The 23,585-nt window shown below is 44.7% G+C and overlaps 2 protein-coding genes across 2 annotated transcripts in view; one reads left to right on the top strand and one right to left on the bottom strand.

Annotated features, from left to right (window-relative positions):
- LOC144463888 (uncharacterized) overlaps positions 1-4,496 on the bottom strand; it is a 59,960-nt gene extending 55,464 nt beyond the window's left edge. The window contains exon 1 of the mRNA XM_078169653.1: positions 4,368-4,496. The gene's annotated coding sequence lies outside the window, so the exon portion shown is untranslated. The remainder of the gene's footprint in view (positions 1-4,367) is intronic.
- A 13,441-nt stretch (positions 4,497-17,937) lies between these two features.
- egr1 (early growth response 1) lies at positions 17,938-22,125 on the top strand. Its single transcript, XM_033633577.2, has 2 exons — positions 17,938-18,674; positions 19,533-22,125. The coding sequence occupies exons 1-2, from the start codon at positions 18,464-18,466 to the stop codon at positions 20,843-20,845; spliced, it is 1,524 nt and encodes a 507-aa protein (XP_033489468.1). The 5' UTR covers positions 17,938-18,463; the 3' UTR covers positions 20,846-22,125.
- The last annotated feature ends 1,460 nt before the right edge of the window (positions 22,126-23,585 follow it).

The raw sequence follows: 23,585 nt of genomic DNA, 5'->3' as shown, positions 1-23,585 counted from the left end.
TGGTTATGTCTATGCAGCAGAGATGATTCATGACTTTCAGTGTTGTTTCAGAGAGAGAAAATTCACACTATAAATTTGTCTCTTTCCAACACTCTATGTCACACTCAGAGATGTACACGCGCACACACACACACACGCACACACAACACACACACTCTGGCGCTGCTTCGTTACAGTGTTCCAACTCCCACACAAACAGACAAAATGAGTGCATCTTCGTTTATGCTTTTTGGGGTAACTGACACAAATGAACCAAAAATATCTTTAACATGCACTCATTTCGCACTTCCTCTGACTAGCAGCTCATGATTGTGGTTATAAATATCATAATCACATAACAATAGGCAAGATTTACTCAGTGGTGTCTTATAAATTCATTCATATAAAATAAGCATTTTATATAACAGATTACTTTCAGAAATCTGTCTCTTAATTCGATGCTCCGCTGTGCTTTATCAGGAAACGCTGCAGCACATTTGCGACTATAGTACAAAGGATAAAGTCCTTTTTTCTGTGTTCTGCTGTGCACCGTGTGCTTAGCAGAGGTCACAGCAAACAATAGCCCACGGGAAGTGAGAGCGGCTACAAAGGCACGAGAGCTTGAGAATATAAAAGAGGGGGAGAAAAAGATCTATATGTGTGTGTATGCTGAAATCAATTTGGGTGTCGAACATTATGTACAACAAAGAAATATAAATCAGTCCACAGTTAGTCAAAGTAGCAGCGGCAATAATCGCAGCAGTATTCAGTCTGTTGCTCATCCTATCACCACTGCCTATCGTGTTATCTTAAAGGGGAAAGTCCGCACACAGGAAACTTTACAGTTCACTTACAGTATCCAGTTACAGTTCAGTCAACAATTTTTTCCTTTTTCAAATGAAGCCACAACTTCCTCATTGCTGATTTTCCACGCCTCTCTGTTGGTCTCTTTCTCTTTTTTCCGAATGTTGCGTCACTGGGTCGTGGTTTTCTCACTACTCACAGTGCACAGGAAGTGTGTTGTGGCAAAACAGGTCCCTGTCACTGTTTCCACTCCTCACTGAGGACCACAGAGCTAAATTTAACAGCAAATAACAAGATCACAGGTGCCCAAAATACTCACTTCCACACACACAGAGGTTTAATTTAACTACTCTGAGCTATTTATACTTAACCATGTTAATATACTTATGTCTGGGCTGAGGTTAAGTTTACTGTGTGACGCAGTCTGCCACAAAGGAAACAGACCAAGCCAATTAGCAAGCCTTGGGGTTAGAGAGGAGCTAGTCAAGTCAGGACAGTTAGCCGCTAAAGCTTAACTGCCCATGATGATCACATGAATGAAGTCTGGTCAGAAAATAGACTGATTGGCACCGACATGTGTCAATCTGACACACTGACTGAGAGCCAGCTCATAGTTTTGACGCAGATGTGGTCGTCATCGATCGGTTTATCGGATTAGTCCTTTACTACAGCTAAAAGTGTGCCTCAGACAAATGAGAACACAACTGCACGTATCACAGAAAGTACTTACAAACATGCCACATTACAGAGTTCAGGTCAGCCCTCGTCACCAGCAGTCAAATTTGAGGAACTGAAATACCCGCCACCTCAAAACCTGTTAGATCTGGAATCACATGTTGGTGTAAAAATAGAAAATGATCAGCTATTTTAATGACATAAAAAGCTCACGGGCTTCGTACCGCAAAAAAGAGGAAGGGGGAAAAAAGACGTTTGCTGCATGGAAAATGCAAAAATGAAAGAGAACGAGCGGAAAAATAAATATGTGAAAGATTTAAAAAAAAAAAAAAAAAGAAGCCAACAAGCTAGAGGGAGAAAAATGTGAAAGATCAACAGATCAATCACACTGAGAGAAGACATGACTGAAGTCGTGTAACACTGCTGAACGCCTTCAAATCATGTCCGGGAATATATCTATAAAGGACCGACAGTATCAATATCAGCCCCTTTATCTGGAGCAGCTCCTCGCTCCACTCTGTCTTTGTGTTGAGGGTATTGTGAGGCCTTGACTGAACCCACCTCTGTGCGCTGCCAGTGTATGCTCAGTATCAGCGCAGTGGAGATGAGGGGGTTGAGAAAGAGGCCAGTGGACTTGGACTGCAGCCAGGGCCAGAGTGGGTTTAACTCTGGCTAAAGTTACGCACTGCTCACTGTGACTGGCTCCGCCAACTCAGTCTGGCGGGGAGCAGAAGCCAATAGCGGGACAATTACCCTCAGCACTGCCGAGTCACGTTGGCCAAAGTCTGGTCTGTGTCCATGTGGGTGTAAGTTCAGCCACACACACACACACACACACACACACACACACACACATATACACTCACTACACATATGCTGATTGGTACAAAACTGAGAATCTGTTTTAACCCCTTCACCTTTTTCACTTTGTTTCCCCTTAAGTCTCTTTAAGGGAACACTTCACCCACAAAATGACCATTTGTTTATCAGTTAGGCATGCTGTGTTACCTTAAATTCATATAGTTTTCCTGCTGTTAAACCTGGTCCCCAATCAATCAGTAAATCAATATGTTTCTTGTTTCCTGTGAAGGCATGTAAGAAAAACATTTTCTCTCTCAAGTCAAGGTAACGCTGCATGACTAATTCAATTATAAATGGTCATTTTGTGGCTGAAGTATTCCTTTCAGACAGGAGAAATCCTTATATTCTCCACTCTCTGACAGTAGCACATTTTAAATTCTGTATCAGCTTAGCTTTTCATTCAAGCTATATAATGTTCACACCGAATAAAATATACAAACCCTTTTTCTTTCTGGCTTCACTTATCTGTACAATGGAAAATTTGCTACATATCTTGAGCATAATTTTGTACACATTTTATTTTAGGGTAAGGGGGTTACGATGAGCACTGTGGTGCATGCTGGTTACTAGTTAACACAGGCATCTTAACTGGCTGCCATGTATTATATCATCACACGATCAGACGGACATGACATTGGACAACTGGACATTGGACATCAACATACATTACGCAGCAATCATCACTGCATATCTGTTCATTCATTCATTTTCCGGAACCGCTTATCCTATTAGGGGTCGCGGAGGGGCTGGGGCTTATCTGAGCTGACATTGGGCGAGAGGCGGGGTACACCTTGGACAGGTCGCCAGACTATCACAGGGCTGACACATAGAGACAGACAACCAGTCACGCTCACATTCACACCTATGGACAATTTAGAGTCACTAATTAACCAGCATCTAAGCAGCAGTCTTTGGACTGTGGGAGGAAGCCGGAGTACCCAGAGAAAACCCATGCTGACACGGGGAGAACATGCAGACTCCACGCAAAAGGGCTCCCCCACCCCAAGGTTCTAGCCCCCTACCTCGGGTTCAAACCAGGAACCCTCTTGCTGTGAGTTGACAATGCTAACCACTGCACCACCGTACCGCCATGGTATGATAAAAATCCCACAAAAAAATAAGAAACTATTGATTGAATATTTTTTTATTTATTGTTTTTATAGTTGTCATAGATTAATACTAACTATTTTACATCCTCCACCCAACACATTATTGGAGGGCCCGCTCTTTCTACTCACCCACCCCCTCCACCGGATGGGCCCCAATATAACCGCCTGCGATATATTTACGCCTCTGGTATCTTTGCAAACTTTGGGATCTCTCCTGGAATTTGAGTTCTGTGGGTCTGAATCATGTTTGGCGACAAAACATATACTTGTAAAAGTTAGGCTTCAGTTAACCAGGAAGTGTCACTGAGATCAAGATCTCTTTCACATGAGAAACCTGAGAGCATTATACACACTCCCGCACACACAAAGATTTAAAAAATCCCCAACAAAAATCAGTAAGTACAACTTTATAGTCCCTCAGAGGAGTGACTGTCTCTAACTTCAGTGACGGGCCCAGTGTCATTTTGATTTAAGGGGTTAAAGAAAGGATGAACACGTAATCATAAGCAGCAAGGCGTCAGTCTCTTGGTCTCTATTTCATTGTCTTTCTTTTTTTTTCTCTGTTACTTCCTGCCTCCTACTCATTCCCTCTCATTTATTCCCAGCTCTGTTTCTCCATCCCTAACTCGTACCATCCCTGTCCCTCTGTTAGTGTGGGCCTACAGATAAGTTGATGTAAGGTAGATGTGGTGGGGCTTTGGCGAAAGAAGATTAGCTCTTTTTGTCACTGGTAGAAAGTGAGCCAAAGGGCCTGCTATAAATAGGCAGATTTAGTCCACCCCACTACTCAGAGCTCGGCAGGAGATCAGACTTGGGAGTGCAACTTTAAGGCCGGGGTCAGTGTGTTACTATGGCGACACAGCCACGGCAGTGTGTGTGTCAGGGGGTGAGGGTGTACATGAGATCGTGTGTGTGTGTGTGTGTGTGCGCGTGCCCCACCTCCTTGTTCTCCGGGTCTCTCCAGCAGCAGCAGCAGCAGCAGCAGCAGTCACTCTCCCAGCCCCTGTGGAGAGAGAGCACGTTGGGTAACAGCAGTCTGGAGTTCCCCTGGACTCGCTCCAGACCTCCTCTCCCTTCCCTCCTGCCTCTCTCCCACAGTCCTCCCCTCCTTCTCCCCTCTCACCCACCCGCTTCCCTTTCTCCCCGCCGGCTTTTTCACAGAGGAGAGATATGGGTTCATGCATGTTTTTGTGTGTGTGTGTGGACATGCTTGGCTATTCCCAACAGCCTGTACAGTACAACTGCTGGTTTATTTATCCTGTTCACAGCAGGTCGCCTCCTTTTGACTTTTTTTTTAGTGTTTTCAACATCACCCTTCCTCTGAACACTTCTGTCGGACCGTCTTTTTATTAACCCCTGTAGGCTCTCTGTAATCTTCCCATTAAACCATTACGTAGAACTGATCTAGAGTCAGTGTCAGCATGTCAACACATCTGCTCTGACTCATTTTCTCTAGTTCCCCATTCCGAAAATGAGAAATGGAGCCTGCTTTCAAAACAATTTGTGCCTATTTGTGGCTCTGACCAAGCCCAGTCAGAGTACCATCATCAACACAATCGTCATCATCATCATAGCAACAAATGTTGGGTAACGGGTGATGAAACACAGCGGCTCAAAGTGTGCATCTCCTGAGGGGGATTGTCAAGGTGGGCTTTCAAAAAAAAAAAAAAAAAATCCCTTCAAAGAGATTTACAGTAACACATGATTCAGGTACTGAAGAGAAAGACACCTATTTCTCGTTTCAGATGATTCAAAAGTTCAGCTCTGAGTACTCAACATTTATGGTCAGATCCAGTTTCAGTTCTTTTGTATTGCCGATTTTTCACCCTAAAATCCTCTAACCGCCTGATCCCAAACACAGAAAAGTCAGAGATGGAATGACGTCAGCTATCGAGAAAAAGTGGGTGTACGAACATGAAACATGTTAACAAGGCAGCACAATAACCAAGAGGGCCTGTTTTAGCATGTTTACCTGCACCCACTCCATTCAGCGTTTGGCCTTCGTGCCAGAGGAACAAGCCGCTGCACGCTTCTGCTACAAAGGCACACAACAGTAACTCACCCTACCTTGCACCCTGTGCTGACAAAGCACAGCGTCACAGTTTCCGAAACCTCTCCTTCCACTTTTGCATCACCTTGCATGCAAAAAAAAAACCCAGTACTGTAAGTGTATGTATGTGAACCAGCACACACACCGGATCTTTAAAAGAAGACTGAGTTTTATGGTTACATACAGTACATTACAGCACTGTACAGAGGATATTGTATCACAAACACACATATTCTCTTTGATCTATTTGCCTTTTAAAAGTAGAAATGAGACATATTTCTTCTTATCCAGATTCTAGTTATTGAAATCAACACAAGTGAAACTGAATTAAATGGCAGCTATTTAAAAGTTACACAGAGTGCAAGAGACAAGAGGCAGATATAAGAATTAACTGCAAATGTCTAGCAACTACTGACGTCAGCACAGTCTAGCCCAAAAATATTTATGTGTGATTATAAAGTTTCCAAAAAAACCCTTTATATGTGGTGATTCAAGACGGTCATGTAAGGGTAAAGCAGAAGATGAAGACTGTGTGTTTGCAGCCCCTCTGATTAAGTAGATAAGTGACTTAAATTGGATCGGTTTATTTGTCTGGCTGGCCTTAAACAAGACCACAGAGTCTGGGACGTCTGAGCCACAGCAACTGAATGAGAACGAAACACAGACAGCTTCCTCTTTCCACCCATCAGCCGCTCGGCCGCACTCCTCTCTGTCTCTCTTTTTTTTTTCTTCCTTTCACTCTATCGTTTTCTCCGACTCAGCCTGGTGATATCACGGAGCAGCGGATGTGATGTCACTTCCTGTTTGGTTTTCAGTCGCGCTGCCTGTGACTACAGAAGTAGCAGCTTGCTGACAGCTGTGAGTGGAGCTGGAAACATGCAAATAAACGGGGTCAAAGGTTACAGCTCGCTGATTGTAAGTGTTAGTAAGCCCTCACAGCTGCTTTTTAAAGCCACATTAGAGCCCCTGAACATTGTTTTCATGTTTGTTTGGTATGTGGCTCACCTTAAACTTGCTTTCTGTGAGTGCACCAAGTGTCTTCTAATCAACCTCTCAAACAATACAGGTGCACAAATCACTCAAGGTGAATTTTTGTATAACACAACAAGCAAGGCCACATAGCTAGAGGAAAGTGCTCTTATTTACTGTCAGGAGCGTAGCACCAAATTCCACCCTTCCTTTCTTGATCCATGTCTCTCTCAAGTATTACTGAACAGGCCTACCAGCCACAAGCCCAGGGGCCCAAAGCATCAGGGGACCCTCTGGCCTTCACTTACAAAATGTCAAATCAACATATACTAACCAGGAAAAGACAGCAAATGACCACAAAGAGACACAAACCCACAAAAAGATGCTTAACGACTACAAAGAAATGCAAAACCACCACAAAGTCTGTGTGTTTTATGTCAGAGAGGTGTTGGGGTCCTTTGCATATCCGTGCCCAGGGACCCACTGTCTCATAACCTGCCCATGCTCTCACGCATCTTTTGAAGTTTTCTTTTACAGGAAGGGAAAGTCAGTTTCCTGTCTTTCCCTTCTCTTTCCCTTTTCTTTCCTTCATCCGTAATCACGTTCTCCCCATCGTGAGAGTATACGCTGGTGCTCCAGCAGCATAAGCAGTCACTCACTCAGCTCTAGCTGCTTTTAGAGACGTAGCCTGGTGCAGGGGCGGACTAAACCATTTTATGCCTTTACGGGGTTAGAGGGGCCTCAGAGAGCTTCTTTTTTTTTTTTTTTTTTTTCAAAGTTTAGTCTTTTAACCAATTTATTAAGCCAGTTCTAATTTAGCTATGGCACTAATTAATAAGTGCCCGATAATCAGTAGGACTGATTACCCAGAGACCCCCACAGATCCACGGGTAATCAGTCCCACTTTTTCTGGCCCTGTTTACTGTATATATATATATGTATATATATATATATATATATATATATATATATATATATATATATATATTCATATATATATCCTGTATTATCTATTCTGCCAAAAAGAGCAGCAGTAAGAAAACTGCAACTCCTTTTCCTCATCATCTGTCTCTAGTTGAGAGTCTCCTGGTGACAGACAGGCTGTGACACCCAGCCCTGGTAATAGAAGGCAATTATAAGCCCTGGCGAGAGCTGTGGCAATGGGGAAAACTTTTATACAGCCCCCCTCCTGGGGCTCTGACATGCAGACACACTGAAATTAATTGCTACAAAACATCAGGCGAGCTTGACGCACACATGCACGTAGTCAAACTCCTGGAAAGGAGAAGAATGAAACAATACACATCATGCGACGCTGCATTGATGCTCGTGAGGAGGAAGAAGAAGAAGAAAGAAAAGGCAGCAAAGAGAAGCCGCGAAAAAACAAGTAGATCTCTTCCAACAAATCATGTTTTCATCTAAATAAAGAAGCCAAAGACAATAGACTCGGGTACCTTGGAGACCAGGAGGACTATTTCTCCATGGCAACCAGTGTGGTGTGTGACAATGCCGCAGTGCGAGGGTTTGAACTGCTAAAGCTGTCTGGGAATGCAGAGATAGATGGGGAGAGAGAGAGAGAGAGACTCAGAGAGTGAGACCCATGGAGGGCTGTCTGTGTGCTCGTAATGAGAACACACACTGTCACAATCCCACTGCGAGAAAAATGGGAGTTCATGACTTTCCAACTCACGTTATTTTCTTTCTTTGACTCTTTAAGTCAATACAGAGAAAATTCCTGTTCCTAACTAAATTATGACACCAAGCCTGTTTATGTTTCCAACAGTGCATATCCAAATATTCTCACACGTAAACATTTCTCTGGTGTTGCTATGGAGTTGTTCCCCTGTTTGGCTGTTAGAAAAAAGCAGCACCATGTGGCCTTTGGAGGAGATTTATTTTAATTGTGTGGTGTATTGCGGCCAAGAGGACGTCAGGCTATATGCTGGGTGTGTGCTGTCAGCACACTTGTGGATACATGCACTCACGTCGGCCCCTCGGACATGATCATGTGTGTGTGTAAGTGGGTGTTTGTGTTCAATACGCCACGTGCATGCTGTGTTTGGATAGCAAGACAAACACAAATAATGGAACACGTTGGTGTGTGTCTTTGTAGCAACCTGTGTGTGTGTTCTGGTCGAGAAGTGGGAGATAAAGAAAAGCTTTTTTACTTCCTGTTTGATCACTCCGCCTCATACATGTGTTAAAATCCTGGACTTAATTGAGATTATTGTTCCGTAGTATTGACTCTGGCAGCTCAAAAAGAGTTTTTTTTAAAGTAGACTGAGGCTACTGGATGTCTTTCACAAACTGTACACTACTGCAAGTCTCAACACTGTCCTCACCCATTTCTCCCTGTCAGCATCACCCGACAACCATCAACATGCAATCTCCTTTGTGTGTCTTTATTTTTATTTGCAGTGCGCTTTATAGAAATTCATTACACTGTCTGCCGCCAGCGTAGGCAGAAAAATATTCCCTCGGCTCAGCTGAACTCTCACCCTCCTTTAATGTAAACACCGCTCCTCAGTCACGTTTCTCCCATTAAGGTAAATGCCTGCATTATGTATGAATCTAGTCTCCTTAATCCAGTTGCGCCATTAACCTGCACACCCAGTCACTTCCAAGTCCTCGCATGAAGAGAGAGAAAGAGAGACGACTCTGACCCGGGTAATTTGTAATAGATAAACCAAATTTAAAGCATTACGGCAAATTAGATTACTTATAATTACTTCTCACTTCAGATGCTTTATTGTCTGGCTGCTGCAGAGTTTAAGTTTAAGAAAATCTGTCACTGAAGGTTCAATCCAAGTGACCCAAAGTGACATTTGGCCCCCAAGCCTCAACTCTTTAAAAAACCATTGTCCCAGAAGCCAAACGCTTCTGACAGTTATTCATTTATTCATTTCTCCCTCCTTCCATTCCTTTTTTTTCTTTTTCCTTGGAAGCATACGAGTGTTGCAGTTACTGTTGTTTGTCGTCTTGTCTGTCTGCCTCGTCAGCCGTCATGCTTGTTGACATATGGCACGCAGAGTTAAATGATTATCGTATGATTGTAAAGGGTTGCAGGGCTTTCTGATGGAGACCTGTCTCCTCAGCCCTGTAGGCTATCCCACATCGGCAGTCTCCAGCTGGGGGAGAGGGGAGGGTTGGAGGGTGGGGGAGAGGAAGGAGAGAAGGGGGGAGGAGGGAGAGGGGCTTACCTGAATCAACCTGTCGTACCTGCCCTGAGGCCCACCTGTCAACAACCCAGCGACAGTCGCTTTCTCTTTCACTCTCTGTCTCAGTCACTTTCTGGCTCTACCTTTCCATCACTTCCTCTGCCTCTGTATCTCTCCTTACCCATTTATCTCTCTGCCTCTCACCCTCTCTACTCCTTCACTTTACTTCAGCTCCGACACTACAAAACAAATAACTCTCACCTGAGCAGACGTGCCTCTCTCTGACTGTCATTTTCACTTCACAGCAAGTTATTGGGAAAAGCTTTGGCCATTGGACCCAAGGAGACTATTTGTCTTGGCAACTTCTGATCTGACTCAAAACTCAAATAAACTCTGGAGAACAACTTAAAGGTTTGTGTGTGTGTGTGTGTGTGTGTGTGTGTGTGTGTGTGTAATGTGCGCATGCCTTGCCTGTTTGTATAACACCAGGTTTAGACAGGTCATCCTTTGAGAGAGAAGGTGATTTCAGGGTAAGTTTACCAAATTTTCAGTAGCTCAGGCTTTGTGTTTATAGTTCTGAGTTCAAAGAGGAAAAAATAAAAACCAAACTATCTCCCCTTTCTTGCTATTCTCTGAAAAAACGTCAAGGGCCAAGGAGTGAGCAAGGGTGATGGCGTGTCTGTCTGATGCAATAATAAACCCACGCTGCATAAAGCCGCTCTTCCACATAAACAGATGTGGACTGGCAGAGCTCCACATGACTGTGGACTAAAGCAAAGTTTAAATTCCCGATGAAAAATCTGAAGACTGTAGTAGAATAAAAACAGGTCTGTGAGTTTGGATGTTTTCTGTCTGCCCCGAGCACGTATGCGCATGAGTCACACCCAAACGTGTTCGCTAAAGACAACAAACCAGTTGCTGCTCAGTCTGGACGCTGAGGCCACATCTTTCTGCCTCCCTCGCTCCTTGTCTCTTCCTGTCTGTCTCTCCGTCCACATGAAGACGTCAGCAGTGAGGAGAGCAGTTGGTTTTAGTCAGCTCAGTCAATCAGCCAATGAGGAGCTTTGTGCAACAAGGCGCAACATCGGGGCAGCTTTGGAATAAACTTAAAATGTTTCTGGTCTGGCCTGTGCTGGACTGGACGGCTGAGGACTTGAGTAAATCAATGTAAAAAATACTGGATTACAAGTAAAAATATTACATTCCAAGTCTAACTCACGTAAAAGTGCAAATGTATTATTAGTTTTTAAATGATCAAAAGTGCTCATTCTGTAGAAAAACAGCCTCTTTAACTGATAATATTATAAGACTGTGATTACATTAGCAGCACTTTACTCTTGTAGTCACTTTGAGGTGGCGAGGGAGTTAGGTTTAGTTAAGTGGTTACCAATCTAGAGGTCGGGCCCCTCGAAAAGGTCACAAGATAAATTTCACAGGGTTGTGTGATGATTAATGGGGCAGGATGGAGGAAAAAACAAAGCTCTGCTACACAAATAATTACCTTTTTTTTTAACTAAAACCTTCATCTGAAAAGTATCCACAGCTGTGAGATAAATAGAGTAGAAGTATTAAGCGGTGTAAAATGGACATACTTGAGGTACAGGAAAACTTGTCGATTTTCAACCAGCTTTGTAATATAACAATGTGTGTAGTATGTGTAAATGAACTACAGTAAACTTCCCTCAGTCTTACCAGCAGCCAGATCTCCCTGCTCATCTCTCAGCTCAAATCTCTCAGGCAGATTTTCGCTGGCTCTAAAGCTGTTACTCAATACAGATTCTACTCACACATTTTTGTATGCCCACCAGCACACACACAAAGAGTACAGAGGCGGATTGAGAGAGTGAGACAGCCCCTCCACCCCCTCAAATTCAGACCACAGTCAGATTAAACCTTAACACTTAGCAATGCTGATCAATTATAAACTGAGATTCTGTCCCTGTATTGCCTATTTCTTGCCTAAAATGTCTTCAGAAACATATTTAAGTGCACTGTTTGGCTGTGATATGAGAATCTGTGAACAGGAAGTGGGTGCCATACTGTTTTCTGTATTGTAAGCAGTAAAACTAAGCAATGCTGATAAAACATGAGCCAAGATTATGTTACTATGTGACCTATTTCTTGCCTCAGATGTTTTGAGAAACATATTTTAGCTCACTGTTTCAGTGTAGTTTGAGATTAGTTTGTTAGCAGCTGGCCACCATATTGTTTCCTGGGTCAAAAGAGTCAAACTCGCATTATGTCACCCACCAGTTTACTGGTTTCGTGTGTTGCAGCGCATTCTCATAGTTGTAGTTTTTCTGCCTCTTGAGCAAGAGCTCTGTTTTCTCCGGTCATGTGGCGCTATTGTCAAAAGTATTTGGTCTTTGTACTGAATAGACAGCCCAGTTTTATAGCAGTGAAATGCTTCTATAGAGCCCTTTTTAGATAGGAGTTGTGCAAATCTGCAGGAAAGCCCAATCAGTCTTTTTTCAGCATTGGCAGTATAAAAACAAAATTGAGGAGTGCAGCAAAATGCCGCCTACTTTTGATTATACATTATGCACCTTTTTCAGGGCAATGGGGGGCGAGAGCAAGTAACAAAACGTGTAGCTCAGCGTGTGACGTAAACAGTGACGTGGCAGGGAAGCCGCGGCTGGTCAGTCCTTCGACAATTCTCTCGTAAATCAGCCCGTTCTTCAGCGCTCCCGTCATCTGACCGTTAATGGCCTCTTCATTTGCGAGGACAAGGAGGGCGCACAATGCCTTGTCTCCCCAGTTGCTCATTTTAACAGTGTCTGTCAGGTTTGCGTTTCCCTCTTGCTACTAGCTGCTCGCTAATTCCTGCTATCAGCTGTTTCCTGTTTATCCACCGCCAGTGGCTCGCACATGCCGTGTCATCAACAGCTCCTCCCACAAGTCTTCAACAGCCCCTCCCGTTGCCGAAGGCCGCCTCGGTCTGTTTAAACTAAAACGGTTCCGCCAATATGACTACCCTACGAGGCGGAAAATTGGGCACCTCCAATTAACTCGCCAATCCGGCTGTGTGTGTCTAAATGCCCGCAGCTTGCCGGCAAAACGGCCCAACATTCACGGAAAATCTGGCAGTGTAAAAGGGGCTTATGAAAACAACTTAAGTAAATACGCCACATCTTATCTCACGATCAATAACAGCACAATGGGTGCCTCTACTCATCTAGGCAGGGAGAATTCAATAGCATTTTAAAAAGGAATATGTTATTTTGAGCAGTGGCTTCAATAGTCATTGACTACTGATCTGCCAAGCTAATGCACTTGCTTCTGAAATGCCAAAAAAGTTCAAAGGGAACTACGTCCATTTTAAAAATAATACTAGTCATTCCTGTGGTTTAGGACAGTCTGAAAGTATTAGTATACATGAACAACTCTCTCCAAAATCCAAAAACGAGAGTGCTACAACTGAAATTTGTGATGTCATTGTATAAAGTCTGGAGCTGCTCCACAGAGAATGAATTGGGAGAGATGTTATAGATGACACTGAGAGCAACCTGGGAAATGTTCTGATTACATGGCTACATGTTTTTGTTTCAGAAGTGAGAACACTACAATATAATGAAGCTCATTTTGTGTGTCCACAAAATCTGTCTCTGATTCATTCTCTATGGAGCAGCTCCAGACTTTATACTTGACGACACCACAAGTTTTAGACTTGCGCCTCTACTTTCTGGCTTTGATAGAGAGCAGCTCATGTTCACAAATATCAATTAATATCAATTAGGTCTTGGAAATAACACATTGGAATTCTTATGTTAGGTGGTACTCCCTTTCAGAAAGGCCTGTAAAAAGGACTGTAACACACACAGCTGACCTATAATACATCAGCTCTGTCAACATGCTGGGGTCTTGCCACCCACGGATTATGGTATACACAGCTCAGACAAACACAGAAAAGTGTTTTGTGACAACCTTTAAATGTTACCCGTCGCTGTGCTGTGACCGCCACATGGTGTGGGGAAGCCCCGTCTTCCAGTGCGCTACCGGTGACTCATCGGGAGCTGAAAGGTCAGAGGTCAGCTTCTTTGTCACGAGCATCAAACAAACAGGCCGAGGGCTCAGTGAGTCACACGTCCTCTGGGACACGGCGGGGTGGGCTTTGTGCCGTGTTTGGTAATTGTCTCTCTGTCACCTACCACCTTCGGGAGGCAGCAACAGGCAGATAAGCAGATAGAGCGGCTATTCGATGCCGGGGCCCTGTTTCTTTGTGATACGCGAACACCTTTCCTGCTCCACAGCCTGGGGGGTAATACAACTGGGAGAGCCGCCTGCAGTGACTGTGAAGTGCAAGATTTATTTCTTTTTAAACGTGGTCACCGGGGCCTAAAGCTTTAGTAGGTCAGCTCCCACAGTAAACTTGTGATCTTACCCACATAGCCATACGCCAGTGACACAAGGCCAGCATTCCAGAGCAGCATTCCTGGACTCCTCTGAACAGAGTATAAAACTGTCTGGCTGCTTCAGCGATGCAACAGGTGGTGTGCTGTAATCTTCTGCATTGTATTGTAATGGGCTGTCTTAGATTTCAAGAAGGGAGCCAAGGTTTATGATGACTGGGGCGCTGAGTCGAGGTGTCAAGTATTCAAACAGACATACAGTAATGGATGTCTTCATCGACGGTGGTTTCCAGAATCGCATTAGATCCATTTGGCTTTTCATGCATGTCAATTAGTCCAGAGATTTTCCGCGACCCCTCTGCACTGCCAGTTTCCTCGACGTTTCCGACAGATTTTTATCCCTCTCGCGCCAGTTTGTCTTTTCCCAGGCGCACTCACTCTGCGTGTAAAAGGTCAGGCCGCACACTCCTGCTGGCGTCACTTTAAAAGCTGGGAGAAAAATGACATTTATCAAATACCCTCCTATCATGTTCTCTGCTCCTCTCCCCATCACTCTGTGAGGCTATGGGCTAATATTCAGCCTGTCACTCTGCCTGAGACGATCAGGCCTCCGGTCCTCTCTCCCATTTAATTATCATCTTTCCCTGTGTGTTATAGGCCTCAACACATCAATGCCAGATTTCATTTTTTATCATCTTAAAAATGCACCACTCTATCCCCATCCCGCTTGGCAAAATAAAACTATGATAGCTGCATTCTGTGCTCCAAAATAACCAGGTCCTCTCTCTTACATTATTCCCTCCTCCCCTTTCTCTCTGCTACATTATGTAACGTGCAGGCTTTGGTAACTGTCATCGTCCACCCTCTTAATCTTGGTCCGCCTATCATGGGAGCACACAAGGCTGAACACACCTGTATGCTAATAGGGAGGGATTGCACCGCTGGTGGATGTGGGCGGCCCAGGAGAGGAGGAGTGACGGAGGAGCAGGAGTGCCTGTCTGTGTGTCTGCCTGTCTGTCCTGTCTCCCTGACTGACTGCCTGGCATTGGCTGCTGACAAATGCCAGCATAAAGCTTGGTATTTGCTCCCACGTACAGTATGTGGGTGTGAGGATTCTCTCTCGGTCTCTCCGCTTTCTATTTTTCTATCGCCCTCACCCTTCCTTCCCACCATCTCTTTTTCTCAACCTGCCTCCATCTCCTCGAGATCTATACATCTCTATTTCTTCTCTCTCTCCCCTCTCTCTTTATTTTTATGTTCCAACTCCTCTCCTCTCGTCCACCTCCTCTCTCCTTTTTTTGGCTTCCCTATCTACTTCCTCCTCCTTTCTTTGTGGCAGATTGGGGCATGATTAAATATCAACCAGCGCTCTTGCTGGGTGTGTTTGTGTTTGTGTGAACAGGGGCGTGGTGGCTGCGTAGGTAAAGGGAGAGTCTCTCTTTCTCGCCGGCTGGCAGAGCGTTGGAGTTTCATCAGGCGAGGACTCCTCTGGCTGGTTTGTGTGGGCAGCAATGGGGAACACACCGAGGAGGATGAACTGGCTGACCCAAACACACACACACACACACACACACACACACACAAACATGCAACAGTGCACACATCATGTACACATCTACATCTACATCCACACACACACTCACACGCACAGACTAATTCTCCTTCCCCTGCCCTTACAGCATCTGCTTCCACCCCCTCCATGCATCAGAGTGAAGGGAGGCCCAAACAGCCACTGTGAACTGTTTATCATCTTTATTACTTTATTACTTTTCCGACAGTTTTCCCTAACCTGATTTTATTACATTGTCATCAGATGATGAGTTCTCTCATCTGCTCTCTCTGTTCTTTCTTCTTTGCTTTGCCACAAATTTATCGACCTTGGTAACTGATGCATGACAGTGGCGGCGGATGCAGACAGGAGTTTGGATTTGGTATCACCACATCACCACACAGTTACAGTCACCCTGGGCAACTCACCATCATCGTGCCCTGAGCTTCTGGTCTTTGTTTTCCTCGGGTCTGGGGACACAGTGGCATCTCCCTTGCTGAAAAACCAAATGTAAAGTTAAGTTTTTGGAGCGTGTGTGTGCAGTGGGAGCATCGCTTTACTCCTAAAATACAGCACCGCTGTGCAGTGCCACATACCTTCAAAAGTGATTAGATTTGAGCGTTTATACGTATCTGACTGTATGAATAAACAACATTACACATTCTCCAGCTGCGCCCTCTACTTCAGGCTTATTTGGATTTTGTGAAGGAGCCTCTGCTCCAGATCATCCATAATATATGACAGAATTTTGCTATCAGTCTAATGGGGGTAAACAGAGAGATTTGCCAGAGGCTGAATGGGAAACGCCTGGGAGAGAATGCAATCCAGTAAAGACCTAAAACCCACTGTGTGCACCTGAATTATGTTGTATCTATCTATCTATCTATCTATCTATCTATCTATCTATCTATCTATCTAGTGCAGTAAAATGTCACTTCATCCTGGATTAAGCTGACTGTGATTATATCATTGTGGCACCAGCTCCTGTAGGTGGAGAGCAGTTGAATATGATTTAAGAGCTATGCAATCAGTATTTTGAGCCTAAATCAAATGATATTTCAAGAACGGTGAGTCTCACCTGCGCTGCCCTCTCCAACGCATCAGCAGCATCTCTCCTCTGTCTCTCTTTCTCTCCTTCCTCTCCCAGGCCACCCCAAAGTGTCCTGCCCACGATGTTTCCCAATGAGGTTGTTCGCATATAGATCCAGTCAGCAGCAAGGGAAACACATTGATTTCCCGTCAGCATCCACCGAGGAGTGCTGGCGCGCCAGCCGAAGCTGGAGCAGCCGGGGGGAACATCGGTATCCCGCAGGCGTCCTGGCAGCTGTGCGCAGCGTTGTTAATGCGGCCCATTAGGCCGCTGAGTGGCAGAGAGATTCCCCGAATATTGAGCCGGGGACACCCCTCAATTAGACGGATCGCCCCGCACCTCGTCAGCATCCGCGGCTATCTGTTCTCATTAATCAATGACACAGCCGGGAGAGACGGAAAGTTAATTTAGAGGAAGTTTGCTACCAGCCAGCAGAGTTTGCACAGCCTTATATTTTCATAGCCTTAGAAATACACTCAGCTATGTTATGTGGGTTATATTAAATGACATTATATTACATTGACTGACAAAATTGATTTAACATGGCAGTTAATTATTCATAATCAATAAGCATATAGACTGATGTATGTCAGTGTATCTTCACACCGAGAAAATTATACTCCTGCCTAAAAAAAGAAAGTTTAAGGTCACTTTTAAGTTGTTTTTGCTTGTTTCAGTTTAAGATGTGTGTGCATCATAAAAACAGCGAGCTGCTGCATGAAGAGTTAAAACGTGTTTCGTTTGTATTTGGGCACAAGTGCACGGTGCTCACGTTTAAAACATTAACATGAGAAATGTAGCGCAGTCCCACTGTTGCACAAAGTCTGCCACAGCCTAATAGTTGAGTTGAAGCCCTGCTTTAAAACAGAGAAGCAGTCTGCTGCTGACATTAGTTATTGTGAGCGCTGGACATGATTTGCACTCCAGCCTCTCATTCACTGCCAAGCAGCGATCAGCGCTGCCTCAGGAAGTTCCAAATAAGGACAGGGAAATGGAAACCCACCGGAATAGGTCCTTATGTAGTCACGACCTTATAAGGCACGGCGGAGCCGGGCTTTCCGGCAGCAGCGCAGCCTGCTGCACAGATGGGAAATCCAAATCAAATCTATGGGGCGACGGGGAGAGAGCAAGAATTATGCTGCTGTCTCACGGAGCTGTTCTGCTATGAAGATACATTGATTCGGGGCAGAGGAAGAGCGGCGTTGTCTTCGCAATTTACTGCGAGAGCTTAATATAAAGTCTCTCCTCTCTGCTTTCCCCCCAGGCCAGCGTCATGTGTCCTCCACTGCAGTGCCTAAATATGGGCTTCCTCCGCTCCAAATATGGACATCTACGTCACGGCAAGAGGGTATAAAAGGAGCGGGGAAACCTCTCAGCTCAGAGAGAGCCCTGAGAGCCCACAAGAGCAACTGTTAGAGCAGAGATAGATAGACAAACACATAGAACTCCCTTACTGAGAAATATCACAACAAAAGTACAAAGTCAATTCAAAACAACATCCATCCAAAAGGGTCAAAACCTGCTTGGATAAGCCATTTAATACATAGATACAAAGTCAAGTTTGATCTGTTGATTCATTTCGATGGATCTTAGGGAATGAGTATAAAGGACACTTTTGATTTTTTCTGAAAAGACAAGTGGATCTTTACTCATCTCTGAGAGAAAAAGGAAAACAACAGGACAACTGGAGAGCAAGAGAGACGGAGCGACACAGAAAACTGCATCTTCCTCGACATCAGCAGAAGTGTGCAGCGCTCCCTGAGCTGGGCTAAGTGATTCCCTCCACCTGCGAGGCACCGCTCTGCCAGCGTGCACCCAGCCTCCCTGCACTCCTCACCAGCCACTAACACAGCTCGAGCACCAGCAGAGGATGGCTGCAGCCAAGACCGAGATGATCCTCCCAGCCCTGCAGATCTCAGAGCCTCTGAGTTTCCCTCACTCCCCCATGGATAACTACCCCAAGCTGGAGGAGGTGATGATGCTGAGCTCTGCAGGGACCCCCTTCCTCACCGCCTCCGCACCCGAAGGTGCAGGCTTTGGCTCCGGAGAGCCAGGAGAACAGTACGATCACCTTGCTGGAGGTAAGATCTGGAGATTTGCCTCTTTTGCTTCTGACCTAAAACTGAACTATAGATACAGCACATCTGCTGAGCTACACTAAACCAAGAAAAGAGTTAAACAGCTGCATAACTTTAATTATTATTTATGTTTCCCTGTGTCTTATTAATTCACATTAGTAACTGATCATATAACAGCTGACATAAGTTACAAGTCTATATTAATTTGCTTCATTATGGCTTGTGATGAGAAATTTGAAAGTGAAATTGCAGGCTACAAGTAAATTTGAATTTTAGCTGATCTGACACAATACATTCATACAACAAAATTCTACAAATTAACAGAAAGAGGGAAATTTAAAAAAAAAAAACAACAACACTGACTCAATATCAGTTTATTGATAGCTCTGTATTCCTGTCGACTCTCGGAGGACTCAAACACTGCTCAGTCACCGTATGCCTCTAGACACTCCTACAGCTCAATTCAAATTGCATTCCTAAAACCAGCTGAACTGCAGTTTCGGTAATCAATTGCCTCGGGCTCTGTGATGGGCTTCAAGAATGTGTGCGTTTGTGCGTGTGTGTGTGTGTGTGTATGCAAGACAGGAAGAATGAAAGAAAGATCGAGAGAGCGTGAGCAGAGGAAAATGCGAGCGTAGAAAGCTTGCACAGCAGCTCTTGTTGAGGTTTGCAAGAGACAGTTTTAGAGTTTAGGGGGAAAGAGTTTTGTTGGAGGGGGTTTCTCTGCGTGGGCACCTGACTGATCTGTTTCAAAAGAGAGGGGTGACACACTGTCCACCGCTCTGGCAGGATTCCCCCTCTCCCTCCCTCTGGATATTGACAGTTTGATTAATGTCTCCTCTTTCTCTGTGCTCCCTGCAGATACGTTACCTGATATCCCCTTCAACTGTGAGAAGTCAGTGGGAGAGCAGACCTACCCCACCCAGAGGCTGCCCCCCATCTCCTACACAGGCCGCTTCACCTTGGAGCCCGCCACAACCTGCAGCAACAGCCTCTGGGCGGAGCCCATCTTGGGCCTGTTTACTGGTCTGATGGGCAATATTGCCCCCAGCTCTTCTGCTGCTGCTTCACAGACCACCACGTCCTCCTCTTCATCCGTCCCATCCTCCACTTCCTCCTCTTCTACCTCCTCCTCATCTCAGAGCCTCAGTTCCTCCATTCACCACAGCGAGCCCAACCCCATCTACTCAGCCGCACCTACCTACTCCAGCCCCAACTCTGACATCTTCCCGGACCAGGGCCAGGCTTTTCCCAGCTCGGCTGGAGCAGTGCAGTACCCTCCACCTGCCTACCCCAACGGCAAGACCTGCAACACTAGCTTCCCTGTGCCCATGATTCCTGACTACCTCTTCCCTCAGCAGCAGGGAGAGATCAGCCTGGTGCCCCCTGACCAAAAGCCCTTCCAGAGTCAGTCAAGCCAGCCCTCCCTCACCCCTCTGTCCACCATCAAGGCCTTTGCCACCCAGACTGGTTCCCAGGACTTAAAAAGTGTCTACCAGTCTCAGCTGATTAAGCCCAGCCGCATGCGCAAGTACCCCACCCGGCCGAGCAAGACGCCTCCACACGAGAGGCCCTACGCCTGCCCCGTGGAGACCTGCGATCGGCGTTTCTCCCGTTCGGATGAGCTGACACGTCACATCCGCATCCACACGGGCCAGAAACCCTTCCAGTGCCGTATTTGCATGCGCAACTTCAGCCGCAGCGACCACCTGACAACACACATCCGCACTCACACCGGCGAGAAACCCTTCGCCTGTGAGATCTGCGGACGCAAGTTTGCCCGCAGTGACGAAAGGAAGAGGCACACAAAGATCCACCTACGGCAGAAGGACAAGAAAGCAGAGAAGGCAGGAGCAGTGGTGGTGACGGCAGCGCCGGTATCAGCCGCTTCACCCGCCTCCAGCTACCCCTCTCCAATCACCTCCTATCCCTCTCCAGTGTCTTCTTACCCCTCTCCTGTCACCTCCTGCTACTCCTCTCCGGTCCACACTTCCTATCCATCTCCTTCCATTGCCACCACCTACCCATCGGTGTCCATGTCCAGCACCTTTCAGTCCCAGGTCGCCTCTTCCTTCCCCTCCTCAGTTGCCTCCAACATCTACAGCTCCCCCGTCCCCACCCCGCTATCAGACATGCAGACCACTCTCTCCCCAAGGACAATCGAAATCTGCTAAGAAAGAGCAAAGAGAAAAACTTTTTATAGTCTCTCCGCACTTCTCCTTCCTTAAGGTTCTTTGAGGGGAAAGAAATCAGCATCAAAAGACTTTGTTTTCCCCTCCAAAAAGCACTTTTCTGTCTGCTCCCTGTGCAGTGTTAGGTGAATCTTGAGATTTACCTGAAAGAGAGAAAAAGACACATGTCAAGGACTGGGCAAAGACAATAGAAGATGAAAAGGGATTTCTTTCTGTCTCTGTAAAACAAATGCAGCACTTCAAATGCATAAGGGACTCAACAGATAGAGCGTAGAAACCAGCACTGACGGGTCTCTACTATTAGGTACACAGAAACCAAGAGACAAACAGATTGCCAGCAGTTGTGGTGCTAAGGCACGTTCGCCCTTGCAGGCACTCATACAGTAAAAGACATTGAATGATATACATAAGCTACCATATATGTATATTGTACATGTGCCATGTTTTGTTTTTATCATTCTTTGGTACCATTGATGTGAAAAATTATTTGCATATTTGCATTGTATTATTTGAAGTGAGCAGGGCCATATTTTCTACATACTTTCTCTATTATGTAGTGATGATGCTGTGATACGTTTTGACATTGTTTGAAAAAAAGCACTTAAGTATTCAAGCATGAGTAAGAGTGATGTTAGTTTCTGTTTGTAAATATCATCCACTGGTACTATCTCTTTCTCTCTTTCTCACATGTGACATATCGCTCGGTTATATGGAAAAATAGAGAAAAGAAAAAAAAACATTCAAAAAAGGAAAAAAAAAAAACTAAACAAGACAAACGCTCCCGTTATTTGGTGCCTTTTTGTGAAGCCTTGCTGATGTTGTGACTCGGCTGCGCGCGAGAGAGGATGCACTGCATCTCGCCTTAAGGGTTGAGGGAATATTTTTGTTACAGAATGTAAGTCATACTCAGAGGGAGGAAAAGGGACGAGCTACGAGGGCACCGCTTCATTTCATTAGAATGTAAGCAAAAAAGGAGAAAAACTATAAAGTATATTTTTGTAAAACTTAAGTGTAAATATCCACATCTTCAAGAGCTGGAATGTTGAAGTTACCTACTGAGTAGGCATGGGATTCTTTTGTATGTTATATACATGCAGTTCATTATTTTGTGGTTATCTTTATTTTGTATTTGTGTTTGTTAAAACAAGTGACTGTTTCTGGCTTCTAAACACATTGAATGCGCTTAACTGCCAATGGGATATTTGGTGTACAAGATATCCTCCCAGAAATGAAATATAAATAAAAATATGAATATATATGTATATCTGTTCTCATGCTTTATTGTCCAACTTCTGCGTTTTCAAATATTTCCATTGGTGCTTCAAACCATTTCATACATTACATCTGACCCCTTCATTTCATCATGTACATCCCTCATACATGCACATCATATCCCATCATCGTATATGTTAATTGTATGCAGATTATCAGTGGATTTAAACCACGACTTCACATCACAGAGAGCCATCCTTTCATTTGAGGAAAATGTGCACAGCATGATCTTATAGAAACCCTCCGTTTCAATCACTGTTCTAACGCATGACTCCCATGCCTATAAACACTGAAGATGAGGAATTCTTATCTAGATCCAACATGCTCTTGAAGATATTAAGCTTATCTCAATTTCCATTTCATTTTAGATTTCATGATACACACTGGCCCTTACTGTTGAGTGCACAGACTTCCAGCAATTTAATCTTTAGGCAAAAACCCTCCTCTTCTGTAAGCTGTTGGAAAATTTTTCTTTCTTCTTCTTTTTTTTTTTTTTTGAGAGGGATATTTTAAACCGACTGTGCTTAGACATGCACGGGGTTATTTTCACAGAGCGCAGGTGAAATCCATCACATGATAATTACCTTCTTTTCTGCAAATGTGCTTGGCGAGATGCTGTCACCCCGTAGCGAATGAGCTGTAACACACAATTGGGCAATATCTGTGTAGGTTAGGCTGAATTGTTGCACGGGTGCAGCTGAGCAGACTGGCCCTGAAGGTTTAACCGCTGTTTCTTTTGGTTTTTCAAGCAGAATATAATAACAGCCTCTTTGCACCGTCATTATTCATCTGCCACTGTTCCCTAGGCAAGAAATTCTTGCTACATGTTTGAGTATGAAAATAAAACAGCTTGGTTTTTTTAAGCCTATGTAGACAAGAACCCTCCTTTTTTTTCTCTCGGAGCTTTGGAGTAATTTTGTGTTGTGAAATGCACTAAACCAAAATACTCACAAATGCAAACACAGCTAAAATAGAAAGCAGGAAAACAAGTAGAAGAGAGTGAAGGAGGGAAAAGGAAAATAATTAAGATAATTGGTCTCCTGATCCCAAATTGACTTTCTAAATTGGGCCTGGTGAGGTGTGTGTGTTTGTGCGCACATGTATGCAGGCATTTGTGTGCCATATACACAGTGACTGTCTATAGACTCCGACTAATGTAGTTGTTTCCTGCTGTGTGTCTGCATGCTGCTACGGAGATGTTTCAGGTTGTAATTGTGTGAAATTTGCCGTGTAGACAGCCGTTGTTCCGCTCTGCGTTTCCTTGGTTAAAGCTCAGCGTCCCCGTGAAACAATCTACCTGGACACCAACCCTCTCATCTGCTGACACAGTTTGCAGGTGTATGCATAGGTGTAAATTTCAGGGGCGACACAGAGGACATGTCCCAACAGAGGAGCTTTTGTTTTGACAAAATTAGAAATTTACAGCATAAATTGTTGCAGAGAAGGCAAA

The sequence above is a fragment of the Epinephelus lanceolatus genome, chromosome 7, assembly GCF_041903045.1.
Source record: "Epinephelus lanceolatus isolate andai-2023 chromosome 7, ASM4190304v1, whole genome shotgun sequence".
NCBI classification, from domain to species: domain Eukaryota; kingdom Metazoa; phylum Chordata; class Actinopteri; order Perciformes; family Serranidae; genus Epinephelus; species Epinephelus lanceolatus.
This window is presented reverse-complemented; position numbering and strand designations above follow the sequence as displayed.

What these genes read in the sequence shown, in the direction of transcription:
- egr1 (XM_033633577.2), top strand. Translation starts at nt 18,464, where the DNA reads ATGGCTGCAGCCAAGACCGAGATGATCCTCCCAGCCCTGCAGATCTCA. An exon ending in GTACGATCACCTTGCTGGAG is followed by an intron (nt 18,675 to 19,532) that starts GTAAGATCTGGA and finishes TGCTCCCTGCAG; the next exon opens with ATACGTTACCTGATATCCCC.